This window comes from Pseudorca crassidens, chromosome 5 (assembly GCF_039906515.1).
Source record: "Pseudorca crassidens isolate mPseCra1 chromosome 5, mPseCra1.hap1, whole genome shotgun sequence".
Classification (NCBI taxonomy): domain Eukaryota; kingdom Metazoa; phylum Chordata; class Mammalia; order Artiodactyla; family Delphinidae; genus Pseudorca; species Pseudorca crassidens.
The window spans coordinates 67,627,971-67,648,870 of NC_090300.1; the positions used below are offsets into that span (position 1 = coordinate 67,627,971).

Sequence of the window (20,900 nt, forward strand, 5' to 3'; positions counted from 1 at the left end):
TCTGTATTTGACAAAAAGCCCTTCCAGGATGAGCCAAGAGCCTTCCCATGAGTTCAAAGGAACTCAAACCCAGCAAAGGTGGTCCCCCTCCCTATTCTGTCACCCTCTTTGGCTAGTTTGTCCAGAGCCCTGTGGTCCCTCCTTCTCCAGCTTGGGGTCCAAAGGAGCTTCATGTGGTCATGCTGGCACTGAGCCATTTCCCTCTCTTCACAGGGGCTGCTCACCTGGCTCAGCTCTGGTCAGTCCAGCTGCCCTTGCTAGCCGCCCCCAGCCTGCCCAATGGTCCAGTGTCCTCTATACCTTCTCACCCACCTGTTTAATTCTCATTTTCTCACTTTTCCCCCCTCTAGTAATCCCAAATTGCACGTCATTCCCATACTCCCACCCCAACCAATATACATTGTGTATTAGTCAGGGTTCTCCAGAGAAACAGAACCAATATTTAAAAGGGATTTTTAAATAAGGAATTAGCTCACACGATTATGGAGGCTGAGAAGTCCAGACTCAGAAGAACCCATGGCATAGTTCCAGTCCAAGTTCAAGCCTGAAGGCAGGGGAAGACCCATATCCCAGTTCCAAGACAGTAAGGTAGAGAGAGAGGATCTTTTCTCACTCAGTCCTTTATTCTATTCAGGCCTTCAATGGATTGGATGAGGCCCACTCACATTGGAGAAGGCGATCTGTTTTACTCGGTCTACCAATTCAGTGTTAATCCCATTGAGAAAACCCCTCACAGACATATCCAGAAATAATACTTAATCAAATATCTGGGTACCCCATGGCCCAGTCAAGTTCATACATGAAATTAACCATCGCACCTTTGAAATGTAGTTCATATTTCTAAGCTTTTGTGCAGGGACTGTTCCCCTTGTCTGGACCACTCTCCCCTTTTCCCTTCTTCATCTGTATAATTACTTTATCCTTTATGACTCAGGTAACTCCTCCAGGAAGTCTTCCTTGACACATCCTCACCGAAACAAAAGCCTCTCTTCCAAGCATCATAGCAGCCTGTGTGCTTCTCCCTGAGTAGGTTGCAAATTCTTTGTGGCCCAGAGACAGTCAAAGCTCTTAGCCGTCTCGGTTCCTAGCACAGTGCCTGCCTCACAGCAGTCCTAAGAAAGGTCTGTACCATCTGCTGCTGTCTACCCCGCTGAAGACTACTAATTATTGTTTTTTTTAATAAATTTATTTATTTATTTTTGGCTGCATTGGGTCTTCGTTGCTACATGCAGGCTTTTCTCTAGTTGTGGCAAGCAGGGGCTACTCTTTGTTGTGGTGCACGGGCTTCTCATTGTGGTGGCGTCTCTTGTTGTGGAGCACAGGCTCTAGGCGCGTGGTCTTCAGTAATTGTGGCACAGGGCTCCTCCTCGCGGGCTCTAGAGAGCAGGCTCAGTAGTTGTGGCACACGTGCTTAGTTGTTCCGTGGCATGTGGAATCTTCCCGGACCAGGGCTCGAACCCATGTCCCCTGCATTGGCAGGCGGATTCTTAACCACTGCACCGTCACTAATTTTGACATCACTGTTTGTCTCACTGAAGCTGCTCATACTAATTTCAATATGGCTCTCAGCCCTGACTACATGCTGGGATGTCCTGGGGAACTTGTAAAAAAACCAGGGTCCAGGCCCCACCCAAGGCTGAATGAATGGGAATCTCTGGGCTGGGCCCAATTATCAGGATTTTTTCAAAGCTCCCCAGATTGATTTGCCTGTGCAACCAGGATTGAGAACCATCAATTTAGGACAGTGTTCAGACCCCAACTAAGGGATGATCTTAATTCTGTGTCTGACTAGGCAGATGGGGACGCGAAACCCTGCTGATATGGTGCTATCCAGAGCTTAGGGGAGACAGGAAGCATCTCTGCTGCCTCTCAGGGCATCCCCACCACACACACCCCTCCCCACTCCCCACACCCCCATCACCATGAGGCTGAGTACTCAGCGTTCTCACTTTCACATCTTCTTGGAGGGTAGCTGTTGAAGCCCTTTCTCTGGGAACTGCCTTAGCAATTCCCATGCACCCACATCACTTGTTTGCCTTAAGCCTAATTGGAGGGATGGAGCTTCATTGGGCATTACAGCACTTTGATCCTCAGGTGCTCCCTTTAGAGTCGAAGGGTGGCAGGATATTAATGGGACAATCCAACGTAAGCCTGACTTATGTACAATTTTAGGGGCCCTCTTTAAGAAAAAGAATACAAAATTACAAATCACAAAATTGCGAGGGGTTTCCCAAAGTTTTGGAAAGGGCCAGTGCAAGTACCACACCCTGAATCTAAGCTTCAGAGGAGATCTGCTTCTGAGAAGCATAACTACCACTTACTGTGTCAATACGTACCAGAGACTTTCCTATGGAGCTCTCCTTACAACAAACAAGCAAGGATGTGTTATCCTCATTTTACAAGTGAGGAAACTCTGGTTCAAAAAGTTTTGTTACTCATCCCAGGTCACACACGTGGCACTAGAATTCCATCCGGTTCTGGCTGGTTCTGGAACCCAGACTCTTTCCAGTACACCTGCAGATCTCAACATCTACAAAAGCTGGGTGCCTTCTGGGCGGCCTGGGTTTATTATAAAAGGCAGGCAAATCCACTACAGGCAAATCTTTTAAAATGTCCATGCATGTCTGTTTCATAAACTACATATGATCACAGTAGCATATGTGTGGGATTATAAATAAGTGTATATTGCATGGAATACTAGTTAAAGAGCATAGATTCCGGGGAAGACTGCCTGGGTTAAAATCTTAGGTTTGCCTCTGTGTGTCCTTGGGTAAGAATCCTTTTTGTGTATCAGTTTCCTCATCTGTAAAACAGAGATAATAATACCTACCGCACAGGGCTGTTGTGAGAACTAAATACATGAGGAATATTTATTTATTATTAAATTTATTTATTTGTTTATTTATTTTATTTTTGGCTGCATTGGGTCTTCACTGCAGCATGCAGTTTTCTCACTGCGGCTGCCTCCCCCACTGCGGAGCACGGGCTCCAGGCGCACAGGCCTCAGCAGCTGTGGCACACGGGCTCAGCAGTTGTGGCTCGCGGGCTCCAGAGCGCAGGCTCCACAGCTGTGGCCCCCCGGGCTCAGCCGCTCCACAGAGCATGAGATCCTCCCGGACCAGGGATCAAACCCGTGTCCCCTGCATTGGCAGGCGGACCCCCAACCACTGTGCCATCAGGGAAGCCCCTATATGAGGAATATTTAGAACAGTGCCCTGCAACAGTAAGGGCTGTGCAAGTTTTCTCTATGATAAAGACAAAGGTAATTATCATGCATATATTAAGTGACACTAAGGGCGCATTCTCTCCCTCACTCTCTTGCTCTCTCCTTACTCTTTTAACCAAAAGAGGTGTGATCTTAAAAGTTTGGCAACTACTGCTTTATTTTACTCTTTTGGAGGCAAAGAAACAAATGACTCTGGGCATCAGAGTAAAATCCCTCCCGAACTGCCTCCTCCAACTGAAGTCGGGCTCCAGCCTTGGGATCCGCCAAATTGCCTAACTCCTCAAGCGTTAAAAGAGGGCGCTAATATGCTAGGATTATTTCTCTTGTGCTGTCCTCTGGCCCAGCCCTGTCCAGGAGTTGGAGACAAACTGCTACACAGTGGTTCACCCTCTGATAACTGGGGGATGGAGAGACCAAGAAACAAGGCTCCACTGACAGCGGCTTCCCACTCCCTCCAAGGAAGAAGAAAGGGGTCTGTGTGCTGAGGCAGCTCCCTTGCCAGGAGCCCGGCAGAGCAGCTGCTGAGCCCTGGCCCTGAGCTCCCGCTTCCCCCATCTCCAGGCTGAGGTGCCAGGGAGTGGGAACATCAGCTGCAGTGAAAAGAAGAAAGAAGTGCATTGAGTTGTGCTCCTGCTGCCTGCTTTCCTTTCCTCTTTCACCCTTTCCAGTGACAATCGCATAGTCTGTATCGGCTCCTCTATCTCTCCTGTCTCCCTGGATGTTGCCATCCCAGATTCCTGTCTTCCTAAAGGGAAGTCCCAGAAGACCTTTCTGAAGTTCCAACCCCCACTCCAGGCTCCTCTCCTTTCCCCTCCCATCTGCCTCTCACGTGCTCAGACTGACTTATAATTTATGCAAATAAACGTAGATGATTATGTAAATGATGCCTTCCCTTTTCTTATCCCAATTCTGGTAACACTAGGAGAAAGTAACGATAATGATTAAATCCTGCCATTTGCAACAACATGGATAAAAATTGAGGGCATTATGCTAAGTGAAATAAATCAGGCGCAGAAATACTATATATATGATCTCATTTATACGTGGAGTCTAAACAAACCAAACTTGTAGATACAGTAGATTGGTGGTCACTGGAGGCTGGGGGGGAAGGAGGGTGATGAGTGAAGGTGGTCAAAGGGTACAAACTTAGAGTTGAATACATTCTGGGCATCTAATGTATAGCATGGTAACTAAAGTTAACAATACTATTTTGTTTTGCTGAGAGAGTACCTCTTATCTGTTTTCAACCCACACACACTCACACACACACACAAAGTAACTAGGTGAGGTGACGGTTGTGTGAATTAACCTTATGGTAGTCATTTCCCAGTATGTACTTATATCAAGTCATCCCGTACACCTCAAACTTACACACTGTTGTATGCCAATTATATCTCAATAAACCTGGGAAGACAACAGTAACTAAAAGATAGAAAATAGAATCAACGTGTAAAAGGTAAAGAGGCTGAAATTTAATCTAGAAAAGAAAATGCAATGGCTTTTTCACAGCAAGATTCAATTTCCACAGAGGATAAAATAAAAGAAGACTTTGACCCTCAAATTTCCATTAAAGCTTCAAATCTATAGCAGATTGGAGAGTCTGACTCCCTATATCCATTAGGTTTTCCCATTGAAATTAGGGGCTCTTAGGAAGTGGTCAAAAGGGCTAATTGCTATATTATACCAATAGCTCATGCTACTATATTGGGATACAGCTTATATTACACACTGGAAAAAACACTGATTTTTCTGTCTTATAGAGCAAATCTCTTCACAGAAAGAACCATAAATCCAACTGTTGAATTACTATTTTTAACACTCTTCTCATATGTGTAAGAATTAATAAAGCTGGCTTTTCATGAACCACATAAGAATAAGCATCTGGGTTTTTTAATTGAAAGGGTATTACAATACTCATTTTGGTAGACTGAACAAGATCTACAAGAAAATTATGTACATCTTATGTAATTCTTTTAAGTTTGAGAAAGGTAATTGGAAGCCAACTACATGATGATCGCTGGAAATCTAATAATATCAAATGCTGTTACAGCTGAAATTCTCTCTCCAATTTCCACCTACTCAGATTGCCTATTATTTATAAAACTGACCCACATCACATCTACACACAAGCTCTAGGAGCCCACAGAACATTTTGTTGAAAGTTTTAAAAACACATCTTATGACAGAACTATTGTTAAACATATGAATGATATTCTATTGCTTGGTTAAAATTGTATGTCTAAATTGGAATTTTTAAGAAAACTTCTTAGCAGCACCATCTAGTGGGGAGTGTAGCAAAAATCCTACTCTCAATATATCCAGTTCATGGAATGATTTATTTAAAGTTTAACTCATTAATTTTGTTCCATTTTCTGACATAGAGTCTAAATTATGAGATATTACTGAGGACCAGTTGAATAACTGAAAATACAGAAGTAGAGCAAAACTTAGATTTTCTGCAACAGTTCAGATTTCAAATTTTCATACATTCTAATAACAAATATTTTTGAATTTTATAATTATGTAATGTTATTGTCTTAAATAAAAGTTTAAATTGTACAAAATGTCATTTTATTTTTAGTTCTCTGTAAGTATTTTTTAATGCAAATCACAAATTAGGAAAAATTTTATTGGATCATGCATTCTGTAGTTACAGGTGGGTAGACAAGTCATAAGTCAGGTTACCAATGGAAATTTAGTTTTTATACCACCTTACATTAAACCGTGCTAGACAGTTTTAAACAGACAATCATTAGATGAGCAATCGTTCTACAACTTTCCTTCAGTGTTCCTAGGATAGCCTGGGCTAATCTCCAGCATGCAGAGCATGAGGTATAATATTTCAGAATGGCAAGCCTCAGACAAGGGGTAAATTAAGATTTTTACTTCTTCAATAATTACAGTTGACCCTTGAACAACACACTTTTCAACTGTGCGGGTCCAATAAACATATTGGAAAAATTTTGGGGGATTTGCAACAATTTGAAACAATTCACAAACGAACCACGTACCTAGAAATATTGAACAATTTAAGAAAAAGGTATATAAGAAATACATAAAATATATGTAGATACTAGTCTAGCCTAACATAGGCGTAAGGTGAGTGATATTTAATGTAAAATTAATAATGTGTTAGTTTTCTGTTATATAACTTTGCTTTCAAAGAATTACATTACTGTACAGTATGCCTCTCTCTGGTAATTGGGTAAACTGTGTATCACCCTACCATCACAGGTAAGTGGATTCTCTTAATGCAACAATGTTTCCAATACTGTATTATGAATATGACTGTAACACTCTATGCCATAAAAATTTCATAACAATTCATTCATTAACATATAGGCTAGGCTACCATAAAGCAATAATACTGCTGCTGCTTTGTTATTGATGCATGAATCGTTATACCTGTAAATAAATACAAATTTCTTTTTCACATTATCTTTTCATTTTTGACATCTAGTGTTAGTAATAAGGATAACAGCTACCATGTTCTGTATTGTATAAGACAATATTGATGTAGGTACTGACAGACAGATGATTCATCTTGTAAACAGACAACATAAACTAACTGTATTCATAAATACAGTACAGCCTGTAAATGTATTTTCTCCTCCTTATGATTTTCTTAATAACATTTTCTTTTCTCTAGCTCACTTTACTGTAAGAACACAGAATGTAATACATATAACATACAAAGCATGTGTTAATTGATGGTTTCTGTTTAGGGCTTCCTGTCAACAGTAGGCTATCAGTTGCTAAGTTTTGGAGGACACAAAAGTTATAAATGGATTTCAGCTGCACAGGGGGTCAGCACCCCTAACCCCCACATTGTTCAAGGGTCAACTGGTATATTGAGCATCACCTATGTACCAGGCACTGGTCTAGGTTCCAATTAGAACAACGAACAAAACATCCAAAATGCCTACTTTCAAGAAACTTACATCAGGGGAAGGGCCATAGAAAATAAGCAAATAAACAAACATATACTATGTCAGACAGTAATTGTGCTATGGAGAAAATGCAGGATCAAGGAGATAGGGAGTAACAAGGAAGGGGATGGTTGCTCTTGTATGTGAGATAGTCAGAAGGACCTTCTAACAAGGTGACATTGAAACAGAAGGTAAAAAAGGGAGAAAGCAAGCTATGCAGATAGCTGAGGGCCATGAGTTTCAGGTAGACAGAACAGGACTTGCAAAGGCCCTGGGGTGAGAGATTACTTGGCATATTCAGAGAACACCAAGGAGGTTGGCTGGGGCAGAATGATCTAAACAGAGAAATAGGGGCTGAAGTCAGAGAGGTAGTGGGACTACATAATGCAGGGCCTCGTGGCATTGTAAAGAATCTCGTTTTTATTCTAAATGATGTGGGAAGCCATGGAGCTTTTGAATAGAAGAGCTGTTCTTGGTGTTGTGTGGATAAGGCCACAGTAAAACAAGGAGGGAAGCAGGGAGTCCCATTAGGATGCTTTTGCCTCGAGTGAGAGAGAACTTAGACCCAGCCGATAGCAGAGGAGGCAGTGATAAGTAGTAGGATTCTGGATTCATTTGCAGGTAGAACCACCAAGATTTGCTGATGGATTAGATGTGGAGAGTGAGATAAAGAGTCAAGGATGACGCTAAGATTTATGTCCTGAACAACTGGCAGGAAGGAATGGGGTAGGCTGCAGGAGAAGCCTGTATTTTTGGGGCTGGCAAATATTAAGAGCTTGATTTTGAACATGTTAAGATTCAGATCTCCATTAAACATCCAAATGTAGATGTCAAGTAGACAGTCAAACAGGGGAGAGGTGCAGGCTGAAGGTGTGACTTTAGTTTTCGGTGTGTAGAGGATATTCAAAGCCTTGAAGCTAAATGAGGTCACCAAGAGAGTAGGTGTACATAGGCAAAAGAAGAGGTTTAAAGACTATGCCCTGGGACTTTCCAACATTTATTGGTGAGGGAGAAAGAGAACCAGCAGTGGAAACTAAGAAGGAGGCTAGTGAGGCGGAGGAAATCAACAGAGGTGGTACCCTTGGATCAGATGAAGCAAGCTTTTTAAGGAAGAGGGAATGATTGATGAATCAAGTAGGATGAGAATCAGGAATTGACCATCAGATTCAGCAATAAAATAGCCACTGGTGACCTTGACAAAGGCATTATTGGTGGGGTGGTGGGGATACAAGTCCGACTGAAATAGGTTCAAGAGAGAATGAGAGGGAAGCAATGGGAAACAGTGAGAATAATCAGCATAGATGTTTGCTATGAAGGAAAGAAATGAAAAGCGCTGGTAGCTGGAAGGGGAGACAGGATCAAGACTTTTTGAGAGAGAAGTTTTTTCTTTTTTTAATTTATTTTTGGCTACGTTGTGTCTTCGTTGCTGCCCTCGGGCTTTCTCTAGTTGCGGCGAGCAGGGGCTACTCTTCTTTGCAGTGCCTGGGCTTCTCATTGTGGTGGGTTCTCTTGTCGTGGAGCACGGGCTCTAGGCATGGGGCTTCAGTAGTTGCGGCATGTGGGCTCAGTAGTCATGGCTCGCGGGCTCTAGAGCCCAGGCTCAGTAGCTGTGGTGCATGGGCTTAGTTGCTCCGAGGCATGTGGGATCTTCCCGGACCAGGGCTCGAACCCGTGTCCCCTGCATTGGCAGGCGGATTCTTAACCACTGCGCCACCAGGGAAGCCCAGAAATTTTTTCTAAACAAGAATTTTTTTAAGATGGAAGACATTACACAGTGTTTACATGCTGGTTGGAAAGAAGCCATACAAAGAGAGGAGATGATGAAGCAGAAGGAAGAGGAGAGGCTCCCTGGGGTGGTGCATTTGAGTAGGTGAAAGGGGATGGTATAAGAGCATAGTGGGGGAGTTGGGGGTTGAAAGGCACACAGATAGTTGGTTCACAGAAATAGGAGGGACAGCAGGATATATGAGCTCAGATGCAGGGGAGTGGATAGATGTGTTGGTGGGTACTTGTGGCAGGTCTCTTCTGATTTCTTCCATTTTTTTCTGTAAAGGAAGCAAGGGCATCAGCAGAGAAGGGGGACAGAGAAGGAGGTGATGGAATTCAGGAAAAGAGGGGGTATGAAATAGTCATGTAGAAGAGTGGGGAAACGAATGGCCTGGGGAAGTGTTCTGTATAATAATAGTATAGCCTCCTTGAGGTTAGTGGGCTTTAATTGTTTAGTGACCATTTCCTTCACAGAAGTCCAGTAGTAATATTCTACGTTATTCATTTGGCACATAACACATGTTACATCCTGTTTTCATTTATCTGTTTTTGAGAGTCCTACCTCTCTTTTTCTTCTAATTATACCTCACATGTTTCCAAAAAGGGGCTGAGACAATTTACATACAATAAAGAATTATTTTAAATGACATAAATGAGGGCTTCAGAAAAAAAAAAAAAAGTGTGGGCCAGTGCTGCTGACTGTGTGGGGTGGTCTATTTCTCAGGTGCAAAGTTATCAAGTCCACAGGGTTAATATACTAAACCCACATCTTCCAATCTGGCCTCTACCAATAAGAAAGGTGGTATTTGACCCCCACAATTACTTTTTATTTTATTTCTCGATTATTCAGAAGCTGGCTGGTGAAGCCACTCATTGGAGACTCTCTTTAAGACTTTAAGAATTTAGGCCACAAAGACGAAGGAATGTTCAGAGAACATTTAAGAATAGAGGATATTTTGCTGATGGAAACCGTGATTTCTAGAGGACTCAAGGGAAGAATTTAGAAAGCTGAGGAAGACAAGGCATCAGATTAGGAGATATACAGAGCTGTATAGGGATGAGAGTCCAGGTGATGAGGGGTGGCTGGGAGTTTGGGGCTTCTTGTAGTGAATGACCAAAGCAGGGACAAGGTGTGAGGAGAGTGATATGGAAGGTCGACAAGGCAGAAGCTGTGTACTGGACGCTGTGGTGCACGGTCCAGGTTCCCCCTTTCAGTACCAAGGCACTTAATCTCTCAGCTGCTGGGAGAAGCCAAGGACCGGAGTTCCCCCAAGGATATTCACCTTGGCTGAAGGTAGATGCCTTGTCCAAGGCCATGCCTCCCTCCCTGGGGGCAACCCACACCCAAAAAGGTGAAAGTACAAAGGCCAAACACCCCTGCCTCAATTCAGGACATCTCTGAAGGGCTGTCTGAGCCTCAGAGCTCCCCAAAGATCTACTGAAGCTTCTGCTACATCTGCCTCACAGTTCAACTCCTCCTTTTGCTCCTTCTTGCTTTCTCCACTCCCTTACAGGTGTTATACCCAGGAGCATTCACCAGTAGACTTCCTGCATGGAAATCTCTATTTCAGAATCTCTTTCCTGGGAAACTTGCTCTATGCCAATTGCTAACAGAAGTGGTCCTAGGAAGCAAAATCTGAAATGGGATTTTAGAGCTGGATTATAAACCAGCCAACTGGCAATGAAAATGTCATCTGGTGGTAAGTGGAGTATTGAAAGCACCTAGCATGCCGTAACCGCACAAAAGTTAAAACTTTCGTCAGTGGAGAAGTTGGGATGGGATATCCACAGAAGGTAATGAGGGGATTTTTCAGGCCTTTAAGAGGTTACAGAAAGTTGTAATGGATTCAGAGGGCTGTTGCTGGGGACTATTCCTGTCCTGGAGAAATACAATAAAAGGTGTGAAGGTGATTAACTACCAATCTAAGACAAACTGTGATTTTCAGAGGGCTTCCCTGGAAGCATATAAGACAGATTTATCTCCTGTAGTCACAGGATAGAAAAAGCAGAGGTCAGGCCCAGGATTTAATTATGAGGGAAATGGAGTTTCAGAGAAGGGTGAATTCTCATGGCAATTCTGCTTTGCCAAAGTTAAGGCTTTGATTGAGAAGAAATGGGACCCTGCGACTGGCAATGGGGACATCTGGGTCAGTGAATTTGAAAATATCAAATTCTGTGTTCCCCTGAATACTTTGCGCCTGCAGAGGAGGCCGGCCCCTCCTTCCTAAAGACTTGCGTTTCACCCTTGCTCAAAGACAATTCAGGGGCTTCTGTTATGCAAGACACACACTCAGCTCGTGAAATAACTCCCCTCCTGGGCATCAGAACAATAACTAGAGTTAAGTCACAAAATAACCCATTTAGGGGAGTGTTAAGACTAAGGGAAGAAAGGGTTTATATCCTCAAGGAGGTATAGAATCCAGCCAAGAGGTGTTGGCAGAAGCTGGGAGACTATGTTTGGGAGTGTATCCTGAGGGTGCTGGATCAAGAGGGGCAGAACATGAACTTTGGTAGGGTGAGTTTACTGATGTGGAAACCTTTTCCATGATACAGGATTTAATGCCCAGGCAGGCTCTAGGACACACATTGCTAACACAGTGCTAGGTTGGCTCTTGGAGGCTTGGAGAAAGTGATGGCACACACGTAGTGAAGTAGATGTACTGAACTGCCATGGCAGGTGGTAGAAGAAGGAAAAAAAAAAGACTCAGAGAGGTGGCTTGAGTGGGCAGTGGCAATGGCTTGGGTGGTTGGTCAGGGACCAAAAGGAGAAATATTGGAAGATAGGAGACAGCAAAAACTGGGGAATTGAGGGATGCACTGATGGGAGTGGGCACAAAGTGTGAAGAGCTGTGCATGACATGTTAATTCCATCCAGGAAACATCTACCACAGAAGATGAATTAAACAACCAAGTAGACAGAGTGACCAGGCTAGCAGACATCAACCGGCCACTATCATTACCCACATTAGTGCTGCTGGTATAAGTGGCCCACGACAGAGAAGGCTTGGTTGTAGGGATGAAGCTATGCATGAGCCCAACAGAATGGACGCCCACTCATCAGGGCTGATCTAATTGCTGAATGTACAACTTGCCCCAGTTGCAAGTTGCCATGGCGAGACCAACCAACCACTTGGTGGTAAGCCAACTACATCAATATTCTTTAGTCAGCAGGTCAGTGATTCATCTTGACTGGAATTGACACATATTCCAGGGTTTTCCTTTCCTGACTGCAGGGCTTCCTTTTCCAAGGACTTCAAGAGGATCTGAGCCAGTAAAGTAAGAACTCACATAATATTGCATCAGACCAAAGGACATGCTTTAAAACAAATGTGGTACAGAGGTAGGCATATGACCATGGATTCCCTGTTCTGATCAGATACTACACCACCCAGAAGCTACTAGCCTTCCTTATAGAATAATGGAATATCTCTTAGAAGGTATTACTGAGGTTCCAGCTTGGAGATTATATCCTGTGAGGATGGAGTACCATCCTCCAGGATGCAGTTCACATCCTGAATCAATAACTGTTATATGGTGCTATGTCCCTAACACGTAAAATACAAGGTTATAGGAACCAAAGACTGAAAGTAGAAGTGGCCCCATTTATCATCAAGGCCAGTGACCCACTTGGAGAGTTTTGTTTCCTGTACCAGAAATTAACACCCTGAGATCTAGAAGACATGGTTCCTAGAAGGGAAATGCTTCTGCCAGAAACACAGTAAGATCATTTTAAATCTATATGTGCCCATTCAGTCACTCCTGGCTTTTTGTGTCAAGGAAAGGAGTCCCCCCACTGGCTGGGTATTTGACCCCAATCACAGGAGGAGGCAGGACTATAGATAAAACATGAGCAGGGCTACAGAGAAAACTTGACCAACATAATTAGCAAGCTCGACCTTAGAATAGCATCCTAGATTCATCAAACAGAGAATGCACATTCTTTTCTAGCACACACAGCTGTTCATAAAAACTGATAACATGTGAAATCAGAAGAAGTCTATTACACATATACAAAAGAGTTGATAGCATATGGATCAATGGTTTCCAAACATCTTTGATCATGTACCTGCAGTGTTGCAGTTTCCCTGGGAAGCCCACTCTGAGACGGAGATGAGTGTGCAGATTGTTTAGGGAGGGCTCTTGGGACTAACACCTGTGAAGGAGAAGGGAGGAAGCAGGAATGAGCAGAGAAGTTCAGCTGCAATTGGATACCAACGAAGGCCCCAGCTCAATGTCCTTGGGAGCTCGAGAGCTATGTCAGCCCTTCAGAGTTGGGGCAAGAAGATCAGGTGCTTACACTCCTGAGTTGAGCAATCATTGAATACCAGCTATTTTTTAAAATTCATTTTTATTGGAGTATAGTTGCTTTACAATGTTGTGTGAGTTTCTACTGCACAGGAAAGTGAATCAGCTATATGGATACATATATTCCCCTCTTTTTTGGATTTCCTTCCCACTTAGGTCACCGCAGAGCACTGAGTAAAGTTTCCTGTGCTATACAGTAGGTTCTCATTAGTTATCTATTTTATACATAGTATCAATAGTGTATACATGTCAATCCCAGTCTCTCAATTCATCCCCCACAACAAGCTATTTTTGGAAAAAGTTGTGACCTTGAGCAAGGCAATCCCGAAAGAAGGCCATTTTCTGGTAACACTCCTACCAACTCGGAGAATAAAATTTTCATTCCTAAAAGAGGATCTGGGTAGCACATCACATAAATTTTGAGTATACATCTCTAATACATAATAATAGGATGTTTATAAATTATATACTTTTACTATTATATTGACATATATGACATTTTAAACACAATAACATAGAAGTTTATAAAGAGTGAGATAGTGATGAACTAAACAATGTATTAAAACATTTTGCATAGGTGATGGTTTCATACTGCTATTCACTAAGATAAGACACAATACACACTTAGGACAGGCAGACTTCATCATGAATGGTAGGTTGTAAGTCAATATTTCTAATAATCTTCTTGATAATTTCAATTTTTTGGCCAACTTCTTACCTGATCTGACTCCTTTGCTTGCATTATTTGTGTTATCTTCAACTGTTCTTTCTTTCAAAGATTATTTTTAAGGGTGCTTTCTTTGAAGGAATCTTTTGTGAGGGTTAATTTAGTTAAATTAAATAATTTAGTCTAAATACCCACTTAGCCCAGCATACATAATTTGCAATATTTCTCAATATGCTGAAAGCAAATGTAAGAGGGAGGATGCCACTGTCAACCTCTCTACATTTTGGAACTCGCCCTCTTCCCTCACGACACTCCATTCCTGACATGTGGCTGTCTGAGACACAACCTGGTGAGGACAGCAGTGTTCTTATCTACATGAAATATTTATAAAGATTAATCTCTCTCTCTCTTTTTTTTTTTTTGGGTGGTACGCGGGCCTCTCACTGCTGTGGCCTCTCCCAACACGGAGCACAGGCTCCGGATGCACAGGCCCAGCGGCCATGGCTCACGGGCCTAGTTGCTCCACGGCATGTGGGATCTTCCTGGACCAGGGCATGAACCCGTGTCCCCTGCATCGGCAGGCGGACTCTCAACCACTGCGCCACCAGGGAAGCCCAGGGGCACCCCATTTTAGAGATCTCTGATCTAGTGAGCAGGTTTGTGCACCCCAGATCCAGCACCTCCCTTTTGGTCAGTGCTGAGAGATATTGCTTCTTGAATTACTCCTCTTTCCATCTTTCCTTCTGATAGCACATACTTTGTTAGTGTTTTTATCTCTAATCAGGTAGGAGTCAATTTGAGGTTTAAGTAGGCCTGTGAGACTGTTTCCTACTAAGTCGATTTAATCCTTTCTGCTATCCCTTTGTCCTTGTGGTCTAGTTTTTAAATTATGTTCAGGTTCTTGGTGGTGTCTCCATGAATTGCCTACAACAATTATATGTGAAACATAACATACAAGTTTATTAGCAATTCAACATCAAGTTGAAAAAGACATCACACTGGCAAAAAAATGTTTTTCTTAAAACAAGAAATCCTGTTTAATGAGATTAGATTCTCAAAGCTGCCTGTGTGTCAGAATGACCTATGGCACTGAGAAAAACAGAAACAAAACAAAACAAAACCCACTCATTCTTGGACCCCACCTGCATTACTTAGGGTCAGCTGCGAGGAATTAAAGAACTACAAAAACAGGGTCTTACCCATAATGGGAGTTGATTTCTCTCTCACACAAATGACTGTTGGAAGGCAGAGTAGCAACTCTGCTCCATGAGGTCTTGGGGGACCAAGCTCTTTGCAGCCTTCCTTTCTGCTAATCCCTAGGGAATTTTGTCCTTGTGGTCCAGTATAGTGGGTTGACCTCCAGCCTTCACATCTATGTTCCAGGCAGCAAGATGGAGGAAGGGGAAAAAAAAGAAACTGGAAAAGGATGCATATCATCTGATCCTTAAGGTAGTTTCCCAAAATCTGCCATGTGACACTGCCACTTACATCCTATTGTCTGGATCTCAGTCACGTGTTCACAACTGGATGCAAGAGAAGCTGACAATAATACCATTTATTCTGAACAACCAAATACTCAGCTAAAAATTGAGAAGTTTATTGCTAGAGAAGAGAAACTTTGGGAGACAGCCAACAGTCTCTGCCAAAACTTACAAATCAGCGATTCTTTAGGCCTTGGCGGTCTTCAGGAATCCAAGTGCACTTATGATTTGGTTGGAGAAGGTTTTGCTGTACCCCATCCTAAGGATCTCATATTATGTCCAGAATTAGCAACTGCTTCTGTGCTCTCTTAGAGAAGGTGGAAAGATGGACACAAGGTCGATTGCATCAGCTCTGTGCCTATCATTTTATCAGATGCTTTCAGGCATCACTCAGCTAGGCTATTTTAGGTTTGGTGAAAGAGAACAAATAAATATTACAATTAAAATACCCTGGAATTCTTTTGACAAGAATTAAAAGCCCTGTTCATCTCTCTCACGTTCCTCTTTCTCAGGGTGCTAGAAAAAAAAATACTAAGAAGAACAGACAAGACGTACAGTTGAACCTTGAACAAGGCTGGGGTTAGGGGTATTGACTCTTCTCCCAGTCTAAAAATCCATCTATAATTTATAGTGGGCCCTCCATATACATGGTTCCTCAGTATCTATGGTTCCCCTGTAACAGCAGATTCAATCAACTGTGAATGGTGTAGTACAAAAGTATTTACCATTGAAAAAATGGAATTTTTCAAACCTGAGCTGTTCAAGGGTCAAATGTAATCTTTTCTAAAAATTTGGTCCACTGGAGACACCAATCTAAATGGAGACTTTCCCTCTACTTTTGTCAACTTTGTTTAGAGAGATACTTACAGCAATAAAGAGAAGAAACTGTTTTGGGGCTTGAAACCTCTACACGGCGTGCCCTGGAAACAATACTGGGTGTTGCACAACTCTACAGGGTACTGTTCACATTATTTCTATGTGAACGGCAGTCCCTTGGAGCAGGGTATAAATGGTGTCCCTCAGAGTTGTGTAAGGTTGCTGTCCTGCAGGGAAGCAGTGTAACTTGTCTGTTAATATCGAAATACACGTAAACTGGCAAAATAATCATGTGGCATTGACAGTCCCAAGAAGAGTCAAAAACTATTCTGTTCTTGAAGAAAGCTGTTTCTAAACATAGTCCAGAGAACTTGATTTATATTAATTTCATCAATGGCTACCAAGAGGGTTCAGCTAATCTAGTGAATCTGCAACATTTCTGAATTTCTAGGTGTCTATTCTAAAGACAAGTGTAAGACCCTAGAAATTTCAGGTTTCTACAGTGCTGTGGAATATGATTTGCGTGCACATTTCTGTCACATCATTAATCAGGGGAGTTTAGGATCCCTCACTTTCTTTCTTGCGAGCACACCTGTTCCTGCTGGAAATGAATAAGTAGAGAGCAACCGCAGCTGCACGGTGGCTTTCCTGATTTAAGGAACATAATTAGTCTCATCTTTAAAGCTGGAGTATTATGTCAAAGCTTCAAGGGTGCCTCTAATATGTAGCTCTTGTCAGAGCCAATTACCATTAGAACATATTTTTAACATGTCATTTAGAATGTGTTTTTTTAAAAAAAGATAGTTTTAAAATTATTAACAAAAACAAAATAAGTCTTTAAGCAAGTGCATTTTCAATAATGGGATGGGATATCCTGGAAAGGTTTCTTCATATTAGCCACTGCTGTTTATGGGACCCAACAGTTTGAATCAGTCTTGCCTCCCTTGACACAAAATAAGGATAATTGAACTCATGCTTCTTCTTCCCATTTTATATCAATATATAAAGTATTGGTCCTTAACATTTATTGGGTCATAGACATGTCAGAGAATACAATGTAAGATATGGCACGTTTTCTAAGCAATGCACTCAGATACATATACACAAATGTTAGCACAAAGTTTCAGGGATTATTGACTCAAAATCTATTCATAGACACTCTAGTTTCAAAACCCCAATCTAAAGGAGAATGTAGGATGAAAATAAGTTTTAAGAACTCAAAAAAAAGAGAACTCAAAATTGAAATCTACTCAAGGTCTAAAGAAGAAAAAGTTGATGTGTGTATGAATTTGAAATAAGTTTACATTAATTTGAAACTAAGACACTTTGGAGACAGAGTTACTATTTTCAGGAATTTTTTTCTATTGATGTCTTTAATTTCAAGGACCAATTTATATAAAATCCAGCAATACACATCTCAAAAATTATTCTAAATTGAACTACAACTCAAAGCACACTCTAGAAGTTTTTTTGGTTTGTTTTGTACAATGGAAAACTTATGCTATATTCCTTCAAGATTTCTCTATCAGAACTTTTGGTAATTTTGTTTGGGTTCACTGGTGAAAATATTGTAAAAAAAAACCAGTTCATTTACATCATCCTGAAGGACAATAACCTAAGCCCATTTGTTTGTTTGTTTACTTATTTATTAACTGTATTAAGATATAATTCACATACCATACAGTTCACACATTTAAGGTATACAAGTCAATGGTTTTTAGCAGATTTACAGAGTTATGCAACCATCACCACAATAATTTCAGAACATTTTCATCAACCCAGAAAGAAACCTTGTACCCATTAACAACCACTCCCTATTCCCCACCCCCAATCATTCCAGCCTTAGGCAAGCTGTAATCTGCTTTCTATCTCAATAGATTTGCCTATTTTTTCACTTAGCATAATATTTTCAAGGTTCATCATGTTGTAGCATGTATTAGCACTTCATTTCTTTTTATGACTAAATAATATCCTATTGTACGGCTATTCTACATTTTATTTATCCATTCATCAGTTGATGGACATTTGGGTTGTTTCCAATGTGGGGCTATTATGAATAATTCTGCTATAAACATTTGTGTACAAGTTTTTGTGTTGACTAGCCCCTCAACATTTAACCATACAAGGCAAAAAGTAAAAAGAGTTCTTATAACAAAATTAAACAAAATTTGTTTTACAATAATTTTAGACTTGCTAAGATTTCATACCCAACATCACAAAGGCATATCATGACCGGGAAATGCATCATGACTTTATCACAGAATTAGACGAGGTTAGATCCCTGAGATCTCTTCTTACACTAAGTCAACAACTTAACTACTTTCCATTACTTCTGTCTGACTAGAAGAGTAAATAAAGACCAGGTTGTGGACATCCAGTGGTCTTGAGGAAATTATCATAAAATGTTACTGAGCCTCTTGCAAGCAGCAAGGACAACTGTGCACATGGGCCTTGGACAGAAGTGTTATATTGAGCATGACTTGCCAAGCTATCCTGACCTCCCTATTCTGGTCTGAAGTATGTGGTTTCCTCACCAACTCTCAATTGTGTTTTGCCTAAACTTCAACACTGTTCTGCCATTGATACTCTACCTCTGACTACTGCCTCTGCCTCTCCCTTGGCAGCTTTCCAAGCTCACTCATAGAGACCCTCACTGCTGACTCTACCCTGCCAACCATCTTCACTCCACCTCTGAGACCGAAGTGAAATGTATCATAGGCTTCCTTGCTGGATTAATGTCCCTCTGGACTCTAGGTCTGTCAAGAGCTGTGTAAGATGCTCAGGGGTGCATGATGAGTGTCTGTTGAATGAAGGGTCCATAAGATTTCCTATCGGTGCTACGTGTGTGAGGTTGAAAGGGCTCAAATGAATTTATACACGTATCAGTGAATAATTAATGACATATTTCTCCAATGATCAAAGAACTTGGGAACCTCAACTTATTCCTGAGGCTCTTTCCTTAGTGATTATGGTGTTAACATAAGTTTATTCACTGAGATTGAAATAATTTATCTGATAGGGACAGATTCCCAGGCATAGGAAGCACATTCCTAAAGATCTGACCCATTAGAATCTTCATCAGACAAAGACCCAAAGAAGAGTTTTAGCTGGCCAATTACTTCTTTTGCTTTGCATTTCAGAGCAATCTTACTTTGGATCTTTGGATTTAGTTTCACTGAAATTCAGTGAGCACTACCTGATGCCAGCATGTGAGGCAAAACCTGAAAGGCTGAATCACAATTTACTGCTGGGGGGTCCTGCCAAGCTTTGCCACTCTTTCAGAGGAGGGTTTCCCTGGGAAGCCAGTTTTTTCAGATAGTCACAAGGCTCCAGTTGGGGAATATCAGGATTCTGCCTGTGATATTTCTGCAACTTCTCTACCACTGTGGGCAACCCAACTGTGGAAGCATAGAACATGGGCCCACCCCTGTGCCTTGGCCATCCATACCCGTGTAAATAGACCACATCAATGTGCTCTGGGGTAGCCGCCATCCCTTCTCCCAAGATGCGGAATGCTTCATTGATGAGTGAATATAAGCAGCGCTCGAGGATCTCATCCCGGCTAATGATACGTGGTTCAATGTTATAGGTTTCTCTGTACTGTGTCAGAAATTTGGAAAGCCAGGGATTAGGTTTGTGAATCCTACCCAACGGCTTATCATAAAGGTACCAACCCTCACCTGTCTTCTGGCCAAATCGTCCTGATTCACAGAGCATATCAGGAATTGGGCAATATCTCCAGCTGCCTCGCTTTCGGGAGGGAGTTCCTGGAGGCAATGTAGGTCCAGTAAGACCTTGCCCTTTTCGGGATTTCCAACCTACATCCAATCCAGCAAGATCAGACACTCTAAAAGGTCCCATTTTGAAACCAAACTCTTCCAGCACCTGATCTATCTCCTCTGGTTTACTGCCTTCTTCCAATAAGAAATATGTCTGATTATAATAAGGCTTCAACATTCGATTCCCAACAAATCCAAAACAGTTGCCTACCACTACTCCAATTTTGTTAATCTTTTTTGATAAATTCATAATAGTGGCAATGGTAGTGGGGGAAGAGTATCGGCTGGGAATAACCTCTAACAACTTCATGATGTGAGCTGGTGAGAAGAAGTGGGTGCCAATGACCAAGTGAGGACGATCACTGGAAGAAGCAATCTCATCAATGTCCAGGGCTGAAGTGTTGGTGCACAGAAATGCTTCTGGCTTGCACACGGCTGACAGTTCAGCAAAGACCTGTTTCTTCAGGTTCCTTTCCTCAAATACTGCTTCAATAACTAAATCTACACCACTAAGCTCTTTTATAGATGTAGTTAACCTGGGTTTTGGTCCTGACCAAGAGTGGCCACTCTGCTGCATTTTGGACACTTCCTTTTCTAAGATGGAGGTTATTATCTTGTTTGCAGTCTCTAGCTGCTTCTTGTCTGATTCTACAGCAATCACAGGGATTTTGGCCATTGCAAAAGATATGGCAATGCCTCGGCCCATTGTTCCCAAGCCTGTAGATAAGAGTGAAGGAGAAAAAGAATGATTCAATGGTATTGGCAACTGAGAAATTACTCAGTGAATGGAAGGCTTCTGTGGAAACGTGGCATTCAAAGATACAAATTCAAGGACTACAAATGGATTGAATACTAGTTAAGGCTAGGCACTGTATTAAGTGATTCAGAAGGTATAACAGTAAGTAGGATTCACACACAAACACACACATG

General features: G+C 41.9%; 1 protein-coding gene across 3 annotated transcripts in view; it reads right to left on the bottom strand.

The window, feature by feature from the left end:
- Positions 1 to 17,529: 17,529 nt before the first annotated feature.
- EHHADH (enoyl-CoA hydratase and 3-hydroxyacyl CoA dehydrogenase) overlaps positions 17,530 to 20,900 on the bottom strand; it is a 51,833-nt gene continuing 48,462 nt past the window's right edge. For all 3 annotated transcript variants that reach the window (XM_067738320.1, XM_067738318.1, XM_067738319.1), the window contains one exon: positions 17,530 to 20,687. In XM_067738320.1, coding sequence (XP_067594421.1) covers positions 19,426 to 20,687 — 1,262 coding nt within the window. In that variant the 3' untranslated portion in view covers positions 17,530 to 19,425. The remainder of the gene's footprint in view (positions 20,688 to 20,900) is intronic.